The sequence below is a fragment of the Corvus moneduloides genome, chromosome 11 (assembly GCF_009650955.1).
Source record: "Corvus moneduloides isolate bCorMon1 chromosome 11, bCorMon1.pri, whole genome shotgun sequence".
Taxonomy (NCBI): domain Eukaryota; kingdom Metazoa; phylum Chordata; class Aves; order Passeriformes; family Corvidae; genus Corvus; species Corvus moneduloides.
Window position 1 is genome coordinate 9978263 of NC_045486.1, and position 16764 is coordinate 9995026.

The window sequence follows — 16764 nt, forward strand, 5'->3', positions numbered from 1 at the left end:
GAGCGGGCAGGCGGGGTACCCGGGACGCCACCGGCACCGCGTGGCCGTGGGGCGACGCTGGCCGAGGGGCTCCACGCGGCCGCCCCGCTCCTTCGCGGCATGCAGGTGCAGCCCGGCCCCCATCCCCACGCAGCACCTGGGGCGAGGCTCCGCGTTGCGCCCTTGTTGGGGGCAGACCCCGGTGCAGGGACTCCCCGGGGAGGGCGCTGAGGCCTACGCGGCCTGTACCGGAGGGGCCGCGCCCTGCCCCGGGCGGTACCGCGGGGCGAAGTTCCCCCATGGAGACGGAGGGTGCTCCGCGCCGCGGGACCGTGCCGGGGCTGCTTTAACGTGCCCATGTGCTCGGCGCGGCCTCCCCAGCCCCGGCCCCGCTTAAGGTGGCCCGTGGGGCTGGGCAGGGTCTCCCTCCACCTGCTTCAGGTCCAGGGACACAGGCACGGGGCTAAGGGCACGGGCTTCACACCAGTTCCCCGGGGACACCCCTCTGACCCCCAGCCCGGGGCCGGGCAGGGACCACCCCACTCAAGTCCACCTTAAGGGGGTAGGGCGCTCCGGCGGTGTTTGTACACAGTGTGCACACCCTGCCTGCACCTTTTTTGCACCCCCTGTGCCCTGCCTGCCCTACCTGCACCCCCCCGCACATCCCCTGCACCCACCTGTCCTGCCTGCACCCCACCTGCACCCCCCCGAGACACTTTTCCATGCCACCTCGACACCCTTGACCCCAGCCCAACATTATGGTGCTGGCTGGGGGAGCTGCAGCTCCCATGGGGTCACATCAGTGCTACACAGCAGATAGGAGCAGACTCCGTGCCCCCAGAACAAGGGAGACACCCCCCCACACACACCCCCAACCCAAGGCTCATCAGGGGGACAAACAGGATACTACCCCCACCCTAGCACCCCAAGACTGAGCAGGAGGAGGCAGTGACAGTGCAGGGACAGGACTGCGATCTCCATTTATTGAGGCAATGCTGTGAGGCACCCCAGGGGGCTGCACCAAGGCACGGTGGCACTGGGGGTGTGCAAGGACCCCCAAGGAAGCAACACCACAGTGGTGTAGCAGCAGCGGGTCCCTCAGGCCTTGCCAGGGTCCTCCTTGAGCGTCACTGTCCGGTTGAACACCATCTGGGGAGAAACATAGGGTCTGCTCAGAGCCCCATGGCGGGCAGGGGGTGCTGCACAAGTGGGTGCAGGCTGCCCCACTGCCTCCATCCCAGGGCTCACCTTCCCCTCCTCACTGTCGGGATCCACAGAGAAGTAGCCCAGGCGCTCAAACTGGAACTTGTCAAAGGGTCGGGCAGAGTGGACAGAGCTGTCGACCAGGGCATTGTGCACCACACGCAGGGAGTCCTGGCAGGGGGGACAGCTCAGCCAGCACCCTGACCCTTCTGTCCTCTCCACAGGCCTGCTCCCCCCTGCTCCTCTTCCCTCCAAGACAGAGTAAGGCCTTGCCCCAAGAGAGGTAGGGTGTACAAGGAAGTGGGTGTCCTCAGGACTGGGTGCAGGAGGTCCCCACTTTCCCCCCGAGCCCATAACCCCAGCTGCTGCCACTACTCACAGGGTTGAGGTCACTCAGAAAGCCACCAGGTACCTCCAATGGGTCCTCAGGATTTTTGTGCAAAAACCTGCCATGAGATAAGAGTCTTATCCCAAAGCTGCCAGATGAGTGGATATAGTGGGACCACAGAGCATCATCTTCCCCAGGGCAGATCCCTGTTGTGGGCAGACCCCTGTTGTGAGCAGACCCCAGGAGGGCCTGCTGGTGTACAGCTGTGCTGCTGCTCCAGCATGCTGAGCATGTTATGGCCTCTGTTGGCAGCCAGATACTCACAGCCGCTCGTAGAGCCGCACTTCACATGTCACAGGCACCGACACCCAGTGGATGAAAGCTTTGGGCTTTTCCGCCACATCCGACTTGGTGCAGGTCACCTCCAGCTCAATGACACGTCCACTGACGTCCTGAGGGAGAGGAGATGAGCTAAGCTGTCAGGCAGCAGCCTTACCCCAGCAAGCCTAGGACTGAACCCCCAGCCCCACAACTCGGGGACACCTTGTTCTCCACTGTGAGGCACAGGGCAGGCAGAGAGCAGCCACACAGGCAGCCTGGGCCCTCACTGTGCCCAGAGTGTCCAGCACGAGATGACCATCGCTGCCCTTCCCTGCTGGGGCATGGCCATGTCCTGACATTCCACAGCCCAACATCATGTCACCAGTGCCCACGGCCACGCACCTTGATGACATTCTGGACAGTGATGACGTAGCCAGCGTGGCGCAGCCCCACCGACTGCCCAGGGGCCAGGCGCTTGTAGCCCTTGTCTGCCTCCTGTAAGAGAGTTCACAGATGCATGAGGGGTCCCAGCATGGGCAGCCGGCCTCCCCTCCAGCATGTCTCTCCATCCCCACTCCCGCCATCCCAGGGATCAGTGATCCCAGGGCTGTTTGAACTCCCATGTTGCTGTGGGATGTTCCCACAGACAGGGCCAGGTTGAGCACCATAGGTTGGACACGTCCTGGCCAAGCTGAGGGCAATACTTGCCCAGTGCTCATCAGAGCTGCTGGCACATTTGGGCGTCACAGTCAGGTGCTCAGCACCCGCCTGTGATCTCTGTGTGCAGCACCACCACCACCACTTCCAGTGCTGCCAGGCTCCTGCTGCACAAGCTGTAGCTCCAGGAGTAAGGGCAGTATGGTCCAGTGGGCCTGGCTTACCTCCCTGAAGTCCGTCTCCTCAATGTAGATGGTCTGATGGAAGGGCACTTTGTGAAAACCACGGCTCTCATCAGCTGGAAAGTTGGGCACAAGGACCTCCAGTGGCTGGGGAGAAAGAGGGCATGAATGCTGATCTCAAGGAACCCCACTCGACCACAGCTCATGACAGTCTCACCTTCGGAGCAGGGAAGTTGGTGATGGTGACCTTGAGGGGCTCCAGGACAGCCATGGCGCGGGGGGCCTGCTCATTCAGCACCTCCCGTGCACATGCCTCCAGCAAATGTGGCTCCATTGTCGCCTGGGCCACTGTCACACCAACCTGAGGGACAGCCTGCTGTGACCATGCTGGCCAGGGGATGCATCCATCTGCCCTGTCCCATCCTATCTGATGCCTACCCGTGCACAAAAGTTGTTGATGGCCTCGGGGGGGAAGCCTCGCCGGCGCAGGGCTGTCAGCGTGAAGAGCCGCGGGTCATCCCAGTCCCTAAGGAACACTGGTGTGGCAACCTGGCATGCCCTGGGTGAGCCCCATCCTGGCTGCTGGCCCTGCTCCTACCTCACAGCACCTGTCTCCACCAGACGGATGATCTTTCTCTTGGAGACAACAGTGTAGAGCAGGTTCAGGCGCCCATATTCCCACTGCACAGGGCAGTAAACATCCAGAGCATTGCACAGCCAGAAGTAGGAGGAGCGCCTGCAAGGGAGGTACAGGCACAGCCCAGCTCAGCCACATGGACACACTGTCCCCTAGTACTCTGGCAGCCACCGGGATGCAGCCATCTGCTCCCAGGTATAGCTCAGCCCTGGGCCATGCTGTGCACAGTGCTCACCTGGCCTGGAACTCCTTGGTGCAGAGGGAGTGTGTGATGTGCTCGATGGAGTCGCAGAGGCAGTGTGTGTAGTCATACGTGGGGTAGATGCACCTGCAAGGCAGACACAGTTGGCTCGGGGCAAAGCACGGTGCTGCTCCACTCCTGACACCTCCCCACTTCCAGGAAGTCCAGACCCACCCCCACCACATGTGGCAGGACATGGCAGGCCCTCCCTACCACTTGTCCCCAGTGCGGTGGTGTGGAGTGAACTTGACGCGGTAGGCAACGGGATCCATCTTCCCGTCCTCCATCACCATCTTCATCCTCAGCGTGGCTTCCCCCTCCCCAAACTTGCCCTTTCGCATGTCCTGTGGAGAGGGGGGAAGCTTTCAGCTGAGCCACAGATCCAGACCCCACAGGCATGCAGCACCTGCCCCAGCCAGGAGTACCTCAAAGAGCAGGAGTGACTCCTCCACAGGCCGGTCCCGCCACGGCGAGGGCGGTGGGTTGTGGCCCTTGATCTCTTCAACCTTCTGATGGCAGACATATGCCTGACCCCTACGGAGGGGAAATGCCATCACCAGACATGAGGGGCCCATCCTCTGGGCAAGGAGGACCCCCAGCCACGGCGTAGGACATCAACACCACCCCGGCACATTCCTACTGTCCCACATGCTCACCTGCGTATAAGCTCCAGGGCCCAGGTGTAGAGCTGGTCAAAGTAATCCGACGCGTGTGTCACTGCATAGGGCTGGTAGCCTGTGGGGATGGGTGAAATGGAACAGGTTGGAAGAAGCCCAAAGGCCCAGCAGCAAGACCTGAATGTAGGGGTGTCCCTGGCACCTGGCTTGATCCTGCCCTCCCCATCCTGAGCCATACCCAGCCACTCCACCATCTCCCGGATGGCTGTGAAGTACTTCTCCTCCTCCTTCTCGGGGTTGGTGTCATCATAGCGCAGGAAGCACACACCACCGTTGGCCTGGGGATGAAGAGATAGTGAGCAGCTGCTCCCTGAGGGACCACAGGGCCAGGCCAGCAGCCAAGCAGCAGGGGAAAGCAGGGGCCAGGGCAGCTTGGTGCTTTTTACCTTGGCATAGCCAAAGTTGAAGTTGATGGCCTTGGCATGGCCAATGTGCAGGATACCATTAGGCTCAGGAGGGAACCGTGTCCGTACCTGGAGGGGGAGAGGGGACACCTCTGTCCTTCAGCAGGAGACTCTTACCTTCCCTGACAGCAGTGGCACTGACATGAGCCCCTGGCAGTCCTGCAGAGCACCCCATGCTGTGTGGGTGCTGCCTCTGGTCGTGCCCCCTGTGAGCTGTGTGTTCCCCACCCACCCCGGCTGTGTCACTCTCACATGGAACCGCTGGGCTGACGGACATGGCCTCACCTGCCCACCCGTGATTGCCAGGTGCTGCTTCAGCAGGGCCATAGTGTTTGGTGTCACCACGTAGCCCTCAGTCTTGTAGTTTTCTCCTGCAGGCAGAAGATGCTCAGGGATACAGCACTGCCCTAACCATGCCAAGCCCAGCAGGCAGGGGGGAAGGACACAGGACCTGTCCAGTCCTCTGCAGCATGGAGAGCTGGGACCAGGCACAGAGCCAGTGGAGTGGCCCCACAATGGCAGCAGCTCCTCACACTTACCTGGCTTGTGGAACTTCAGGGCTTCTCCCCGCAGCTGCTCCAGCAGCGACTGTGTCTCTGTGCCCATGTCACCTGCAGAGAGATGGGGCTGAGCTCCCTGATTGCAGCTCCCAGGGCCCAGCTTGGAAGCAGGTCCCAGCAGGAACTAAAGGGCTGGGGGAGAGGACAGTCTCTTACCGTTCTCCACCACAGCCACCTTCTGTTTCTCTGCTGGGGCCAGACGGGCCTTTGCAGCCTGCAGAGACCAGCAGAGCATCCTGAGTGCCCAGCTGTAGCACATACCTTCCCCTCCTGGCCCAGCCTGCTGTCCTCAGCACTCCCTCAGACCTGTTCCCATGGTGGCAGCTCAGCCCAGAGCAGCTATTTGGGATTCTGCCTGAACACTTTGCAGGAGAATACCATCCAAGTCACCAGCCTCCCCTTCTCCTTACCTTTGGCTTCTTTTCCAGGTCAGCTTCTGTCTTTGGCCCAAGCAAATGCAGCACCTGGAGAAGAGTGACACAGCCAGGAGTCAAAAAATCAGGAGTCAAAAAGGCTCCCTGTGCCCCAAGGCCTGGAGGTGTCCTGTGCAGCCATCACTCCCCTCACCCTGCCTGCACCCAGCTGAGGCAGGCTGTCCCCAGCACTGGGCCCTCCAGGGGACTGGCTGGCAGGTCCCACACCAGTCACGGCACCTCCAGGGGACCACAGCAGCACCTGACACAGTAATCTCGCACCCACCTGCAGGTCCACCTCGTTCTTGATGGTCTTCCCGTCTGCCCACTGCAGCCGGTTCCGTGCCTCCCCTGCAGACAGGGCACCCCGTGGGCAAGGGGCAGGGCCCAGCCCGGGGGTGAGGCCATTGATGCAGAATGCCACACCCTTTGCCCCAGGGCTGTCTCTGTTGCTGGGTACTATGCCCTGCCTGTGCGGGGGATCTGGCAGGATGACATCTCCCCGTGGCAAAAGGCTGGCTCTCAAGATCCAGGGGAGCAGACAGTGGCACTGGCAGTCAGGCACAGGGACGTGACAGCCACCAGCATCAGGCAGGGGTTGCCCCGGTGTCCGCACTCACCCATCAGCAGCCCCATGTTGAAGTGGTAGCGCTCTGCCAGCAGCTCTGCTCGATGCTTGCTGATCACAGCCTCCACCTGGGAGCAGCGCAGGGGACACCGGGGTGAGCAAGGCAGGCAGGCGGAAGCACAGCAGGAGCCAGTCCAATGTCCCCTGGGCTGTCTCCACAGGATCACAGCCCCACTCACCGCTTCCTCGATCTGCTCGGGGGTGATGCAGACCCCCACACCGCAAGACCGCTCAAAGTCTGCCACATCCAGGGGCTCCAAGGGGTGGCTCCTCACGTACTCCAGGGCAGCTGGGGACAGAGCAGAGATGAAGAGCGGCGCTCCCGGGGCTGGGGCCGGGCGGGGGCCGGGGCCGCACGGTACCGTTGAGCTGCAGGTCAGTGAGGATCTCCCTGCGAGCGATGTAGCCGACGAGGAAGGCGAGGTGCTTCGGGTCCTTGAGGCGGGCGGCCGTGTTGTAGAGAAGCGTCCCGGTGGCTTTGTCCAGCGCCGGGCCCAGCGCGCTCCGAGCCTGCCGCCGCCCCGGGGAAAATCAGGGCAGGACCGGGGCCCGAGCCCCGGCGAACCGGCAGCACCGGGGACCGGAGCGGAACGGGAGAGTGCCAAGGGCCAAGGCCGCTTGGGGGGGTCAGTGAAGCCGGGAAGGCTGGGGTCGAGGGGGTGACAGCGGGACCACGGTGCCGATGTACCGGGGTGACACCGGGGATGAGGGTACCGAGTCCCGAGGGTGACACCGGTGCCGGGGTAGCGAGTTCCCAGGGTGGCCGGGTCCCGAGGTGACATCGGGATGACGGGATACTGGGGATCGAGGACCGGGGACCAGGGTGCGGGCCCGCGGCGGACGCACCTGCAGCACGGCCCGGCGCAGCAGCGCGCTGAGTGCCCCGTTGCGTAGCGTCTCGCGCGCCTTGGCCTCGCTGAGGCCGATGCCGGTGAACAGCCCCAGCGCCTCCTCCGCCTCCTCCGCCGCCATCGCCGCCGCCGCCGCCGCCACCGCCGCCGCCATGCTGCCGCCTCCGCCACCGCCCGCCCGGGGACGCGTCCGCGCCCCGCCAACCGGCAGCGAGAGCGCTCCGTCCCGGCCAATGGAAGGGGGGAGACCCGCGCCGGCCGGACCAATGGGTGTGCGGGAGGCGGGCTCAGCGCGCGGGCTGTTGCATCATTTAAAGAGACCGGCGGCGGCCGCGGCCACGTGGGGGGCGGGGCTGGAGGTGGGCCCGGGGGCGGAGCGCGTGCTGCATCCCGCCCCCGGCGCCCCCTCTCCCGGCGCTTTGCGCCCCGCGGCTGGTGCCCGCGCCTCCAGTGTGCCTTGTGTGTCTCCGCCTGCCCCGACGGCCCCGGGCACGGGGCCTGCGAGAGGCCCATGGGGACGCACACGCCCAAGGCGGGTCGCGGTGGCGGCCTCAGCCCGATTTATGCGGAGCCAGGCCGGCTCGGTGTCCACAGCTTCCCCGGATCGTGCGTGGTCCCTTGGCCCCGCCAGCCCAGTGTCCATCCTCTTCCCTCCTCACCCGCCCCCCCCCCCCCCCCGCTGCCCTAGTACACCCCTCATCTCAGTGTCCTCAGGTTTCCCCAGACCGGTGGAACTTCGGCTGCCTCAGCCCAGTGTCCTCCTGCTCTCCCCCGTCTGACGTCTTGTCCAGTCTGGTGTTCCCAGCTCACCGCTTTGCCCCACCAGCTTCCCCAGCCGGGTATTCTCTATTTCTTCCGGCCCGGGGCCCCCCCCCCCCCGGCCCGATGTCCCCCCCCCCAGCCCGATGTCCCCCCTCAGCCCGGTGTCCTCCACAACCCCACGTTTCCTGCCTCAGCCCGGGAGTCCCCCTCCAGCCCGACGTCCCCTCCCAGCTTGGTGTCTCGTCTTAGCTCAGTGCCCCGCTAGCCCAGTGTTCCACCAATCCTACTCCCACCTCAGCTCAAGTAGCAGCAGACTCGAGTGGTTGGGGAAGGGGGTTTATTGGAAATACCGGGTGGGAGGAGGCACTGGCAGGTCCTGCCAGCCAGAGCCACCGGACACAACCAGACAAGGCAGGTCGTGGCTCCCCCGTGGGCGGGTGCTGGAGTCAACGCTGGTGTCGCAGTGGGTCCCACACCATGGAGGGGACAGCCATTGCTTAGCACTGGCACAGAGCTATAGCTCCATCCTGGTGCCAGGCACTGTGCCTGTCCCCTTGGTGGCTGCCTGCTCCCTGCCCGTAGCTGGCAGTGGCTTCAAGCTGTAACGGGCACTGACATTGGTACCCGAGACACTGCGGTACTCGCCCATCTCTGTACGAACGTTCTCGTTCTGGGTGATGGTGAGCAGGACCGGGACGGAGAGCGTTACCTCCTTCCGCAGGACTTGGATGCTGAGCGCTGTGCGTGGGGGGATCTTCGCCGGCAACTGCACCTCCACGCGCTGCCGGCGAGTGCTGGTTTCACTGCGCCCTTTCTGCACCGTGAAGATGTTGGAGGCTTCCACGGTCAGCGTGAAGGAGAGCCCGGCTTTGAGGCTAGTGGCATTGCTGAAGTGGAAGCTCTGCCAGAGTGTGGTGCCGTACTCCCGGCTGCTGCTGGCCGCCAGTGCCTGCTCCGACTCTGTCTCGTTCACCCCCTCAATCTCATCCACCAGCACCTCCCGCTCCTCCTCCACCCGCTTCTGCTCCCAGAGGAGACGTGCTGAGACCAGGGGCCCGCCCGGGGCGTAGCGGACGCAGGTGGGACAGCCGAGACTGAAAGTTCAGCTCCAGTTTGTAGTCAGCGAGATGCTCGTCAGGCCATGCCAGGCAGTGCCAGCCGCCCCGGCTGGGATGCTGGTAGAGCAGCCAGACGCCTCGCTGCACTACGTGGGAGGCCACCCGGTCGTTGAAGTACCCATACGCCAAGTTGGTCTCCTCTGTCACCACCTTGCAGGCGCCTTGGAAGTTGGGGTGCTCGTAGAGGGTGATCTGGGGGTCCCCCAGGTCATGGTGCACGAGGCGCAGTGCTGAGAAGCTGTTGGGCCGATCCACAGAGGGGTACTCGCCCTCCTCAAAGGCGTGCGGCTCGCCCTCATATTTGGGGTCCGTGTAGGCAATCCATGGCTGCCCCTCCACCTTCAGGGAGGCGATGCAGTTCCCAAAATCCAGCTCGTGCAGGTCAGGCACGTCACAGGTGAACTCTCGGCTCAGCCCCTCAAAGTTGGCACGCTCGTACACCGTGATCCGGTTCATGGTGCCACGGGTGCCTGCCCCTGCGAGGGCACAAAGTGCGGCACGTCCCCTCCTGTGGGCTCACGTGGATGCTACAGGAGACCCGCGAGGAAAGCCCAGCCAGCAAAGGGAAACCTTGGCACCCCTTTAACCCTTGTCCTCTGCCCTTCCTTTGCCCACCTCCACCTGGTCCCCGTGCTCTCACCTTCTGTGCTGGCAACACCCCACAGCTGTGCCTTTTAGGAAGCGGTGGTGGGACCAGGGCGTGCTGTGGCGCAAAGTGAAGGCGATGACAATGTTCATCCCCACACCCTGCACCCAACCCTGTCCCTGCTCTGGTGTTGGGGAGCCAGCCAGGCCCCGCATGGCGGTCGACACACTGGGATGCCAGCCGGTCCCACAGACCAGCCCTGCTGGAAAGTCCTGCTGTGCCCCAGGCACGTGAGGCTCCGTGCTGAAGAGTCACTGCCAATTATCAGTGATGCTTCCGCCCTGCCTGCACTAATTACAGTGTGCATTGCCGGTGGGGCAGGAACTGCTGGCTCACCCCAGTAGGGTGAGAGGGTATCGTGGTGGGCAAACCCACGCCCTGAAATGAGTCTCTGGAACCCCTGGCGATCCCAGCAACTGGACATGGACACCTAGCATGACAGTGCTGCTTCGGCCCTGAGGATGGCTGGGGCAGATGGGGACACTTCTTCCCCCTTGTCCCTTCATGGGCAGGACAACCACACACCAGGGGTGGCCAAGGCACTGCTGGAGATGGGATGCTGGGCACAGCCAGACGCTGACATCAAGCCAAGGCACTGGAAGGCAGCCACTCCAAGCACAGCATGCTGGTGGTTTTCTCTGGGCTCCATGCAGGTTCCCACAGCACAAACTGGAGCTGGCCTCCCCAGGAGCTACTGGTGTGGGGCACAGGGCACGTGCACTCCCTAGCTGGCACCCCGCTGCAACAGGGCTCAGGCAGCTCAAGGGTTCTGGGGCAGGTTAAGCCTTTGATTTCTTCTGGCTACATGCCCAGTGGCTGCCTCATCCACTTGTCCACACAGCCCTCAGCAGCCCAGGGCTGTTCCCAAGGTACAGTGCATGGAGCAGGGAGCTACAAAGCTGACATGAAAAGCTCCCATTGGGGTACAGCTGGATCCTGACCCACCTCTTGGGGACAGTAAGGTCCCCCCAAAGCCTCTGGGCTGAAATCTGCCTCTTGGGGCTGATAAGCAAGGCCAGCCCTGGCTGCATGGGGTCCCCCAGTCCCACAGGAGTTTGGTACAGCCTGTGGGCACCCACATCCTGTGGTGGAGAAGGATGAAGACTCCATTGCTCCAGCAGCCTGTCCCCCGCAAGTCACCCAAGAGAGGAACCCAGGTGACCCTGAATTCCTGAACCCTATCCCCTTCAAACCTCTCTCCCCCAAAGCCCAGTGCCACCCCACACCTCACCCCTCACTTGCCCGCTGCCAGTGCCCCATTTCCCCTGTCTGCAGTGCCAGCGCTGCCAGGGTCTCCCAGTTTATTGCCAGATGTCGGGGCGGTTGGGGTTACACCAGACAAACGCTACGGGAAGCAGTTAGTGAGTGGGGGGCCATGGGGGCTCCGGGCAGGGGCCAGGGAAGGGCTGTCCCACTCACTCCCCAGCCTGCGGCCTCCCTGCCATCCCCCCCGGGCCGCCACGCTCCCCCCGCGCCGGGGACCCCTCCTGCGCCCCGCGGCCGCCCTGGCTCCGTGGCCCCCAGCACCCCCACCTCGCTGTGTTCACCCCCCTGCAGCGAGGCCGGCGGCCAGGGCGGCGCGGGGGGCACGGGGCAGCGTGGGTGGGAGGCGGTGCTGGCATTATTGCTATGGCAGGCGGGAGCAGTGCGACCCTCCCCACGCTCAGATCACAGTCTCGAAGAGCGTCGCCTTCTCCTTGGGGGGCTCTGGGGCCAGCAGCTTGGCCTCTGCCTCTGGCGTCAGGTACTCCAGGTGGTGTTGGCCCCAGATTGGAGTGGTCAGGAGCTGCCAGCGCTGTGGGGACACCGTGTCAGCACTGAGGGACAACAGCACTGGGACTGCCTGGACCCATCTTGGTGAATTCCCCGCAATGCACAGGGATAGGATGGGGGGTGGAGGTGAAACTGGGACAGGGAAGGGATTGAAATGGGATTGAGAAAGGGACAGAGATTGCATGGGGACAGGGACGGGACTGAGACACAGGATTAAGACAGTGATGTCAGCAAGGATGGGGTTTGGGAGAGGCTGGGAGTGAGACAACAGTGGAGATGGGAATCTGGTAGGAGTGCGAACGATGAAGACTGGAACAGGACTTGGATGGGGGTGAACCTAGGATGGGAAACGGACTAAATGGGATTTACAGAAGAACAGGGATTGCAAGGAGACAGTGATGGGGACACGCACAGGATTTGGCTGTGACAGGGATAGGGATAGGACTGAGACAGTGATGTAAGCAGCTGTGGGAATCAGGTAAGGTTGGGTATGAGACAGTAATGGGGACAGGGATGGGATTTGGATGGGAGTGAGACAATGGGGACAGGCACATGATTCGGATAGGAATGAGACAGTGATGAAGACAGGGATGGGATCTGACTGTGGATGGGACTGTGATGGCAACGTGGACACTGGTGGGATTTGAATTGCAATCAGACAGTGACGAAGACAACGATGGGATCTGGTGGTGGATGGGACTGAAACGGCAATGTGGATGGTGGGATTTGAATGGGGCCGGGACTGGGCTGGGGACAGGACTAACAGGGGGGCAACCATGGCTGAGGATGGGGTGGGGACAGAGGTAGGAGCGATCCCACTGCACCGCCCTCACCTCGCGGAAGGAGCCTTTGCAGCGCAGGAGCTTGTAGATAACAGTGCAGGGGATGCAGAGCATGGAGGAGAGCGCCAGGACCCAGCCGATGGCTTCCCCCCACCACGGGTACACGTACGTCTTATTGTATGTCAGCGGCTTGTAGTTCACCACGTGGAACACAAAGATGCCCTGGGTGGAGAGAGAGGTGAGGACCCACGGGGCAGGAGCTGGCAGTCCCCACCCCCGACGCGTGTCACCGCCGTAGCCCCCGACGTGTCCATCGCCCCACGGTCGCGACACGCGTGTGCCTACAGCGGCCGCCGGGGGGCGCTCAGTGCCCGCGGCACAGCGCGGGGTGGTGGCACACGCGTGTTCCCCACGCGCGGTGGCCTTGCTCACCACGCAGACCAGCGGTGTCCACCATCAGCCCAGCACCACTTCATGACGGGCAGGGGCCGGTAGCCGATCATACGGGCCACATCGTCCATGAAGCGGTCGGCACCTGCAGGGAGGAGGGCGTCAGTCAGGGCACTTGTGTCTCCCTTGCGTCCCCCCCACCGTGTCCCCCTGGCCTCACCATAGACCAGGCAATGACTACGCACTCCCAGAAAGCCCTGCCACAGCAGCGTGATCCCGCTGGCCGAGTAGTTGTCAAAGAGCTGGAATACGTACATGCCGCCCTGCCAGGAAGGTGCCCGTGTCACCAGCATTGTGCTGGCTGTCCCACACACCGCCACGCTGGCACTGTCATAGCCTTGCCAGCACCGGTACCCCACCTGGCATGGACACCCTGCATGCCATGGGCACCCTGCTCCCACAGCACCCCTACCCCACAGAGACCCCCATGCCATGGGCAGCTCCACGGACATGAGGGCAGCAGCCCCAGGGAGCTCCCACCCCACAGTGGGACCTCATGGGAGGTGCTGCCTGAGGAACAGGGGCAGGCAGCTGGTGTGGGGCTGGCTGGCAGTGTCCCTGCTGCGTCCCCCACCTGCGTGACCATGGAGAGGTCAATGAGGCAGCAGACGACGCAGCAGAGCGCAGCGGTGAGCTCACGGCGCAGCGAGCCAGCCCCCGGCTGGGGGAACAGGTCCAGGATGCCCGTGATGAAACCCTCCACACCGACAAACTGTGGCACAAAGCAGGGCTCAGTGAGGATGTGCCACCCATCCTCTCCCTGATCCCCATCTCCCTGGTTACCACAGCACCTGGCTGTCCAGCCCCAGCACAAGGAGCATGATGAAGAAGAGCGTGGCCCACAGCGGGGACAAGGGCATCAGTGTCACAGCTTTGGGGTAGGCGATGAAAGCCAGCCCGGGACCTGTGGGAGAGTAGGGTCAGAGGTGCCACTCAAGGGGTGTCACAGGGGACACAGTGTCAGTTGGCACCCACCGTCCACCACTCACCAGACTCGGCCACCTTGGAGATGTCCACGCCTTGCTCAGAGGCCATGAAGCCGAGCACGGAGAAGACAACGAAGCCGGCAAAGAAGCTGGTGCAGCTGTTGATCACAGCCAGGATGTAGGCATCCCTGTGGGCGGAGTGTCTTAAGGAAGTGCCGGGGGTATTGGGGGACACACCATGGGGTCACTGGGACACACCAGGGGGACTGCCTGCAGCTGGCACAGCCCTACCTGTAGCAGTTGTTGTGGAAGCGGTTGTAGCTGCCCAGTGCAGTCAGGGCACCCAGCCCAATGGCATAGGAAAAGAAGACCTGGGTGCCAGCATCAATCCAGACCTGGGGTGTGAGGGAGGGTGTCAGGGGGTGATGAGGGTGCCAGGGGGTGTCTAGCACCCAGCTCCCTGCTGCCCTCCCCACTGCCCTCACCTGTGCCTCAACCAGCTTGGTCCAGTCAGGTTTCAGGTAGTAGATGATGCCGCCCAGCGCGCCAGGCAGTGTTACTCCGTGGGCCAGCAGCAGGATGAGGACCACATACGGGAAGAGTGCCGTGAAGTAGACAATCTGAAGAGCAGTGGGTGGCCGTGAGACCCCCCAGGCCAGGGCTCTCTGTCATGTGCCACAGGTGTCCCAGCAGGACCAGAGCTTGGGAATGTCCCCAGCAGCTGGTAGCACCTCCTGGACAGATGTGGGACATGGGCCTCCCACCCCTGTGGGCAGTGGCACAGGAGGGCAGGAGACAGCAGTGCTGTGTGTTGCAGTCGCATTCTCTCATACCGGTGGCCCTGATGCATGTTCCCCCTGCCAGCATTACCTTCCCAGTTGACTTGACACCCTTCCAAATGCAGAAGTAGACAACGACCCAGGTGGTGACCAAGCAGAGGATCATCTGCCAGTTCATCTCCCCTGGCTCGCTGAGGCCCCCAGAGAGACGCAGCACCTTGTTCCTGCAGAGTGGGGCTGTGCTGAGTGCCAGCATGACACCCCCAGCCCCAGACGACACCCTCCTGGTTCCCACACTCACTCCCAAAACTCAATGACAGGTGAGCGCTTGTTGGTCATGTCGGTGCAGCTGAAATTGGAGGTCCAAGTGCTGGCAGTGGCATTAGTGCTGACATTGTGGCACAGGTCCAGGTTGAAGAGCTCTGTGCACTGCTCCGTGTTCCAGGAGTGGCCACAGGTGGCCCAGGGCAGGGTGTCCGTCAGTGAATGCACCAGGTAAAAGAGCCCCCACACCAAGATCATGATGTAGTAGGAGTTGCAGAAGAAGACGATCACCATAGAGGCCAGGCCTAAACCTGTGGCATGGGGAGACCAGAGCCCGCAGGCACCTGTGGGCATCTGGCAGCCGGCATGGAGTGGGATGTGGGGTGTTGGAGGGATGCGGGAGGACAGAGGAGAACTGACAGGGACAGGACAGGGGAGAGCTGGTGGGAATGGGACAGGGAAGCTGGCAGCCCCAGGCAGGACAGGACAGGGTGGGGACAGCTGGCAGCATGGCACAGGACCAGGGGGGAGCCGGCAGGATACCTCTGCGGTGGGGATCCAGCAGCTGCCTGGGATCCAGCAGCATGCAGGCAGGGAGCCACAGGGGCAGGCAAGGCAGGCAGGGCAGGACAGGGTGCCATAGGGCACAGGTGCAGGCAGCTGCCACCCTTGGCCAGGGCACAGGGGTGGCAATGGGACACGGGCAAGGTGCAGGGGAGCAGGTAGGGCGTGGGCAGGGTGCTGCCGGCCCCAGCAGGCTGCAGGCAGCTGAGGCACAGTCAGGGTGCAGGCAGGGTGCCGGGGGCCCTGGGCAGGGTGCAGCGGCTGTGGGAAGGGTGCAGGCAGGGTGCGGGCAGGGTGTGACATTACCCTTGAAGAGGGGGGCGATGTTCCAGGCGCCGATGCCCCCCTGCTTCATGAACTGCCCCAGGGCCACCTCCAAGAAGAAGATGGGGATGCCGCCCACGAAGACGATGAGCAGGTAGGGGATGAGGAAGACGCCTGGGGCCGGGGGCAGGAGGCCGGCTCAGCCGCTGCCGTCCCCCCGGCCCCCCCTTTTGCTCCCCCCCTTCCCCGCGCCACCCGCCCGGACGCAGCGAATGGCAAAGGCGCCTCCGCGCCCTCCCCTTGCCGCGATGTAGGTCAGCACGGGCAGGTGGTGGGGGGCTCCCACGACCCCCCGCCCCGTGAGTGACTCTGGACCCCCACGGGGTGGCCCACGAGCCCCTCAAAGGTGCAGGGCGAGCTAACCCAGCGTGAGGTGACCCCCAGGCATACGCTATCGAGCGGGAAGGGGGCACCCCCCGCCCCGCGGGGCACACCCCCGCGGCGCGGGGCGAGCACGGGGCTCACCTCCGCCGTTCTTGTAGCACAGGTAGGGGAAGCGCCAGACGTTGCCCAGCCCCACGGCGAAGCCCACGCAGGACATGATGAAATCCATCTGCCGAGTCCATGTCTCCCGTTCGGGAACGGCCTCTTTGGGGGGACCAGGGGGTCGCACCAGTGGTGCCGTCACTGTCCGCTCCTCGCCCGCCGTGGGGGGTTCTGCGCCCTCCGCCCCGCCGGGGCCCTCTGCCGAGACGGGGGGAGGGGGATGCCCACGCCGCCGTCACGCGCGCCCGTGGGGGCGCGAGAGGGGGGGGAAGCACCTCCCCCCCCCCGCGCGCCCCTCTCCGCGCGTAGGTGCGTGACGTCAGATGTCAGGCCGGCACGTGACGTCACAATGCAGAGCGGTGACTCACCCCGCGGCGGCGGGAGGGGGCGCGTCGCGGTCGCGCGTGGCCGTGGGCCCCCCTCTCCCCCTCCCCAAGCTCATCCCTCCCCGGCGCTCCCCGCTTACCGGAGCCCGCGGGGGCAGCGGCGGCCGCAGCTGTGGCGGCGGCGGCGGCGTCGCGTCGCGGGGCGTCGGGCGGCTGCGGGGCGGCCGTGTCGGTGGGGACGGGGGGCATGTCGCGGGGGGCCGGGGAGCGGGGGCGGGTCGGGGGCGGCTCCGTGGCCGAGGGGGGCTCAGAAGCAATCCACGAAGCACTTGAAGGTGAGTCGGAAGAACCTCATTGAGGGCGGCGGGGCGCGGCGGGGCGGGCCGGGCCGGGCGGGCGGCTCAGAGCCGGGCTGCGGGGCCGGCGCCGCGCGGCCGCTCCGGGGCTCTCTGCGCCGCGGCACCGGGCGGCGGCGGAGGCAGC

The 16764-nt window shown here is 64.2% G+C and overlaps 3 protein-coding genes across 3 annotated transcripts; all 3 read right to left on the minus strand.

Moving 5' to 3' along the window:
• Positions 1 to 931: 931 nt before the first annotated feature.
• QARS1 (glutaminyl-tRNA synthetase 1) lies at positions 932 to 7250 on the minus strand. The gene is made up of 24 exons (XM_032121106.1): positions 7077 to 7250; positions 6593 to 6740; positions 6410 to 6519; positions 6223 to 6298; positions 5889 to 5953; positions 5600 to 5653; positions 5346 to 5403; positions 5169 to 5240; positions 4915 to 5000; positions 4612 to 4698; positions 4404 to 4503; positions 4205 to 4283; positions 3974 to 4082; positions 3762 to 3892; positions 3543 to 3635; positions 3269 to 3406; positions 3109 to 3196; positions 2888 to 3031; positions 2713 to 2817; positions 2234 to 2326; positions 1835 to 1962; positions 1562 to 1628; positions 1228 to 1353; positions 932 to 1128 (listed from the first exon to the last, which is right to left on the minus strand). The coding sequence occupies exons 1-24, from the start codon at positions 7233 to 7235 to the stop codon at positions 1078 to 1080; spliced, it is 2367 nt and encodes a 788-aa protein (XP_031976997.1). The 5' UTR covers positions 7236 to 7250; the 3' UTR covers positions 932 to 1077.
• A 913-nt stretch (positions 7251 to 8163) lies between these two features.
• On the minus strand, positions 8164 to 10792 carry LOC116449429 (epidermal differentiation-specific protein-like). Its single transcript, XM_032120942.1, is given in 2 exon segments — positions 8164 to 8897; positions 8899 to 10792. Coding segments are annotated over 2 exon segments (1059 nt in total). The 5' UTR covers positions 9418 to 10792; the 3' UTR covers positions 8164 to 8357.
• Positions 10793 to 10891: 99 nt separating this feature from the next.
• On the minus strand, positions 10892 to 16451 carry SLC6A8 (solute carrier family 6 member 8). Its single transcript, XM_032120940.1, is given in 15 exon segments — positions 10892 to 11402; positions 12214 to 12384; positions 12595 to 12618; positions 12621 to 12697; positions 12773 to 12875; positions 13187 to 13324; positions 13404 to 13516; positions 13602 to 13726; positions 13830 to 13933; positions 14024 to 14158; positions 14409 to 14541; positions 14619 to 14892; positions 15452 to 15583; positions 15935 to 16153; positions 16422 to 16451. Coding segments are annotated over 14 exon segments (1749 nt in total). The 5' UTR covers positions 16023 to 16153; positions 16422 to 16451; the 3' UTR covers positions 10892 to 11270.
• Between the last annotated feature and the right edge of the window lie 313 nt (positions 16452 to 16764).

Excerpts from the sequence above, each read along its gene's own strand:
- QARS1 (XM_032121106.1), bottom strand. The coding sequence starts at position 7,235 with ATGGCGGCGGCGGTGGCGGCGGCGGCGGCGGCGATGGCGGCGGAGGAG. Across the intron at positions 3,636-3,761 it reads CACCGCACTGGGGACAAGTG|GTGCATCTACCCCACGTATG; the intron begins GTAGGGAGGGCC and ends TCTGCCTTGCAG. Across the intron at positions 3,032-3,108 it reads TCAACAACTTTTGTGCACGG|GTTGGTGTGACAGTGGCCCA; the intron begins GTAGGCATCAGA and ends GCTGTCCCTCAG.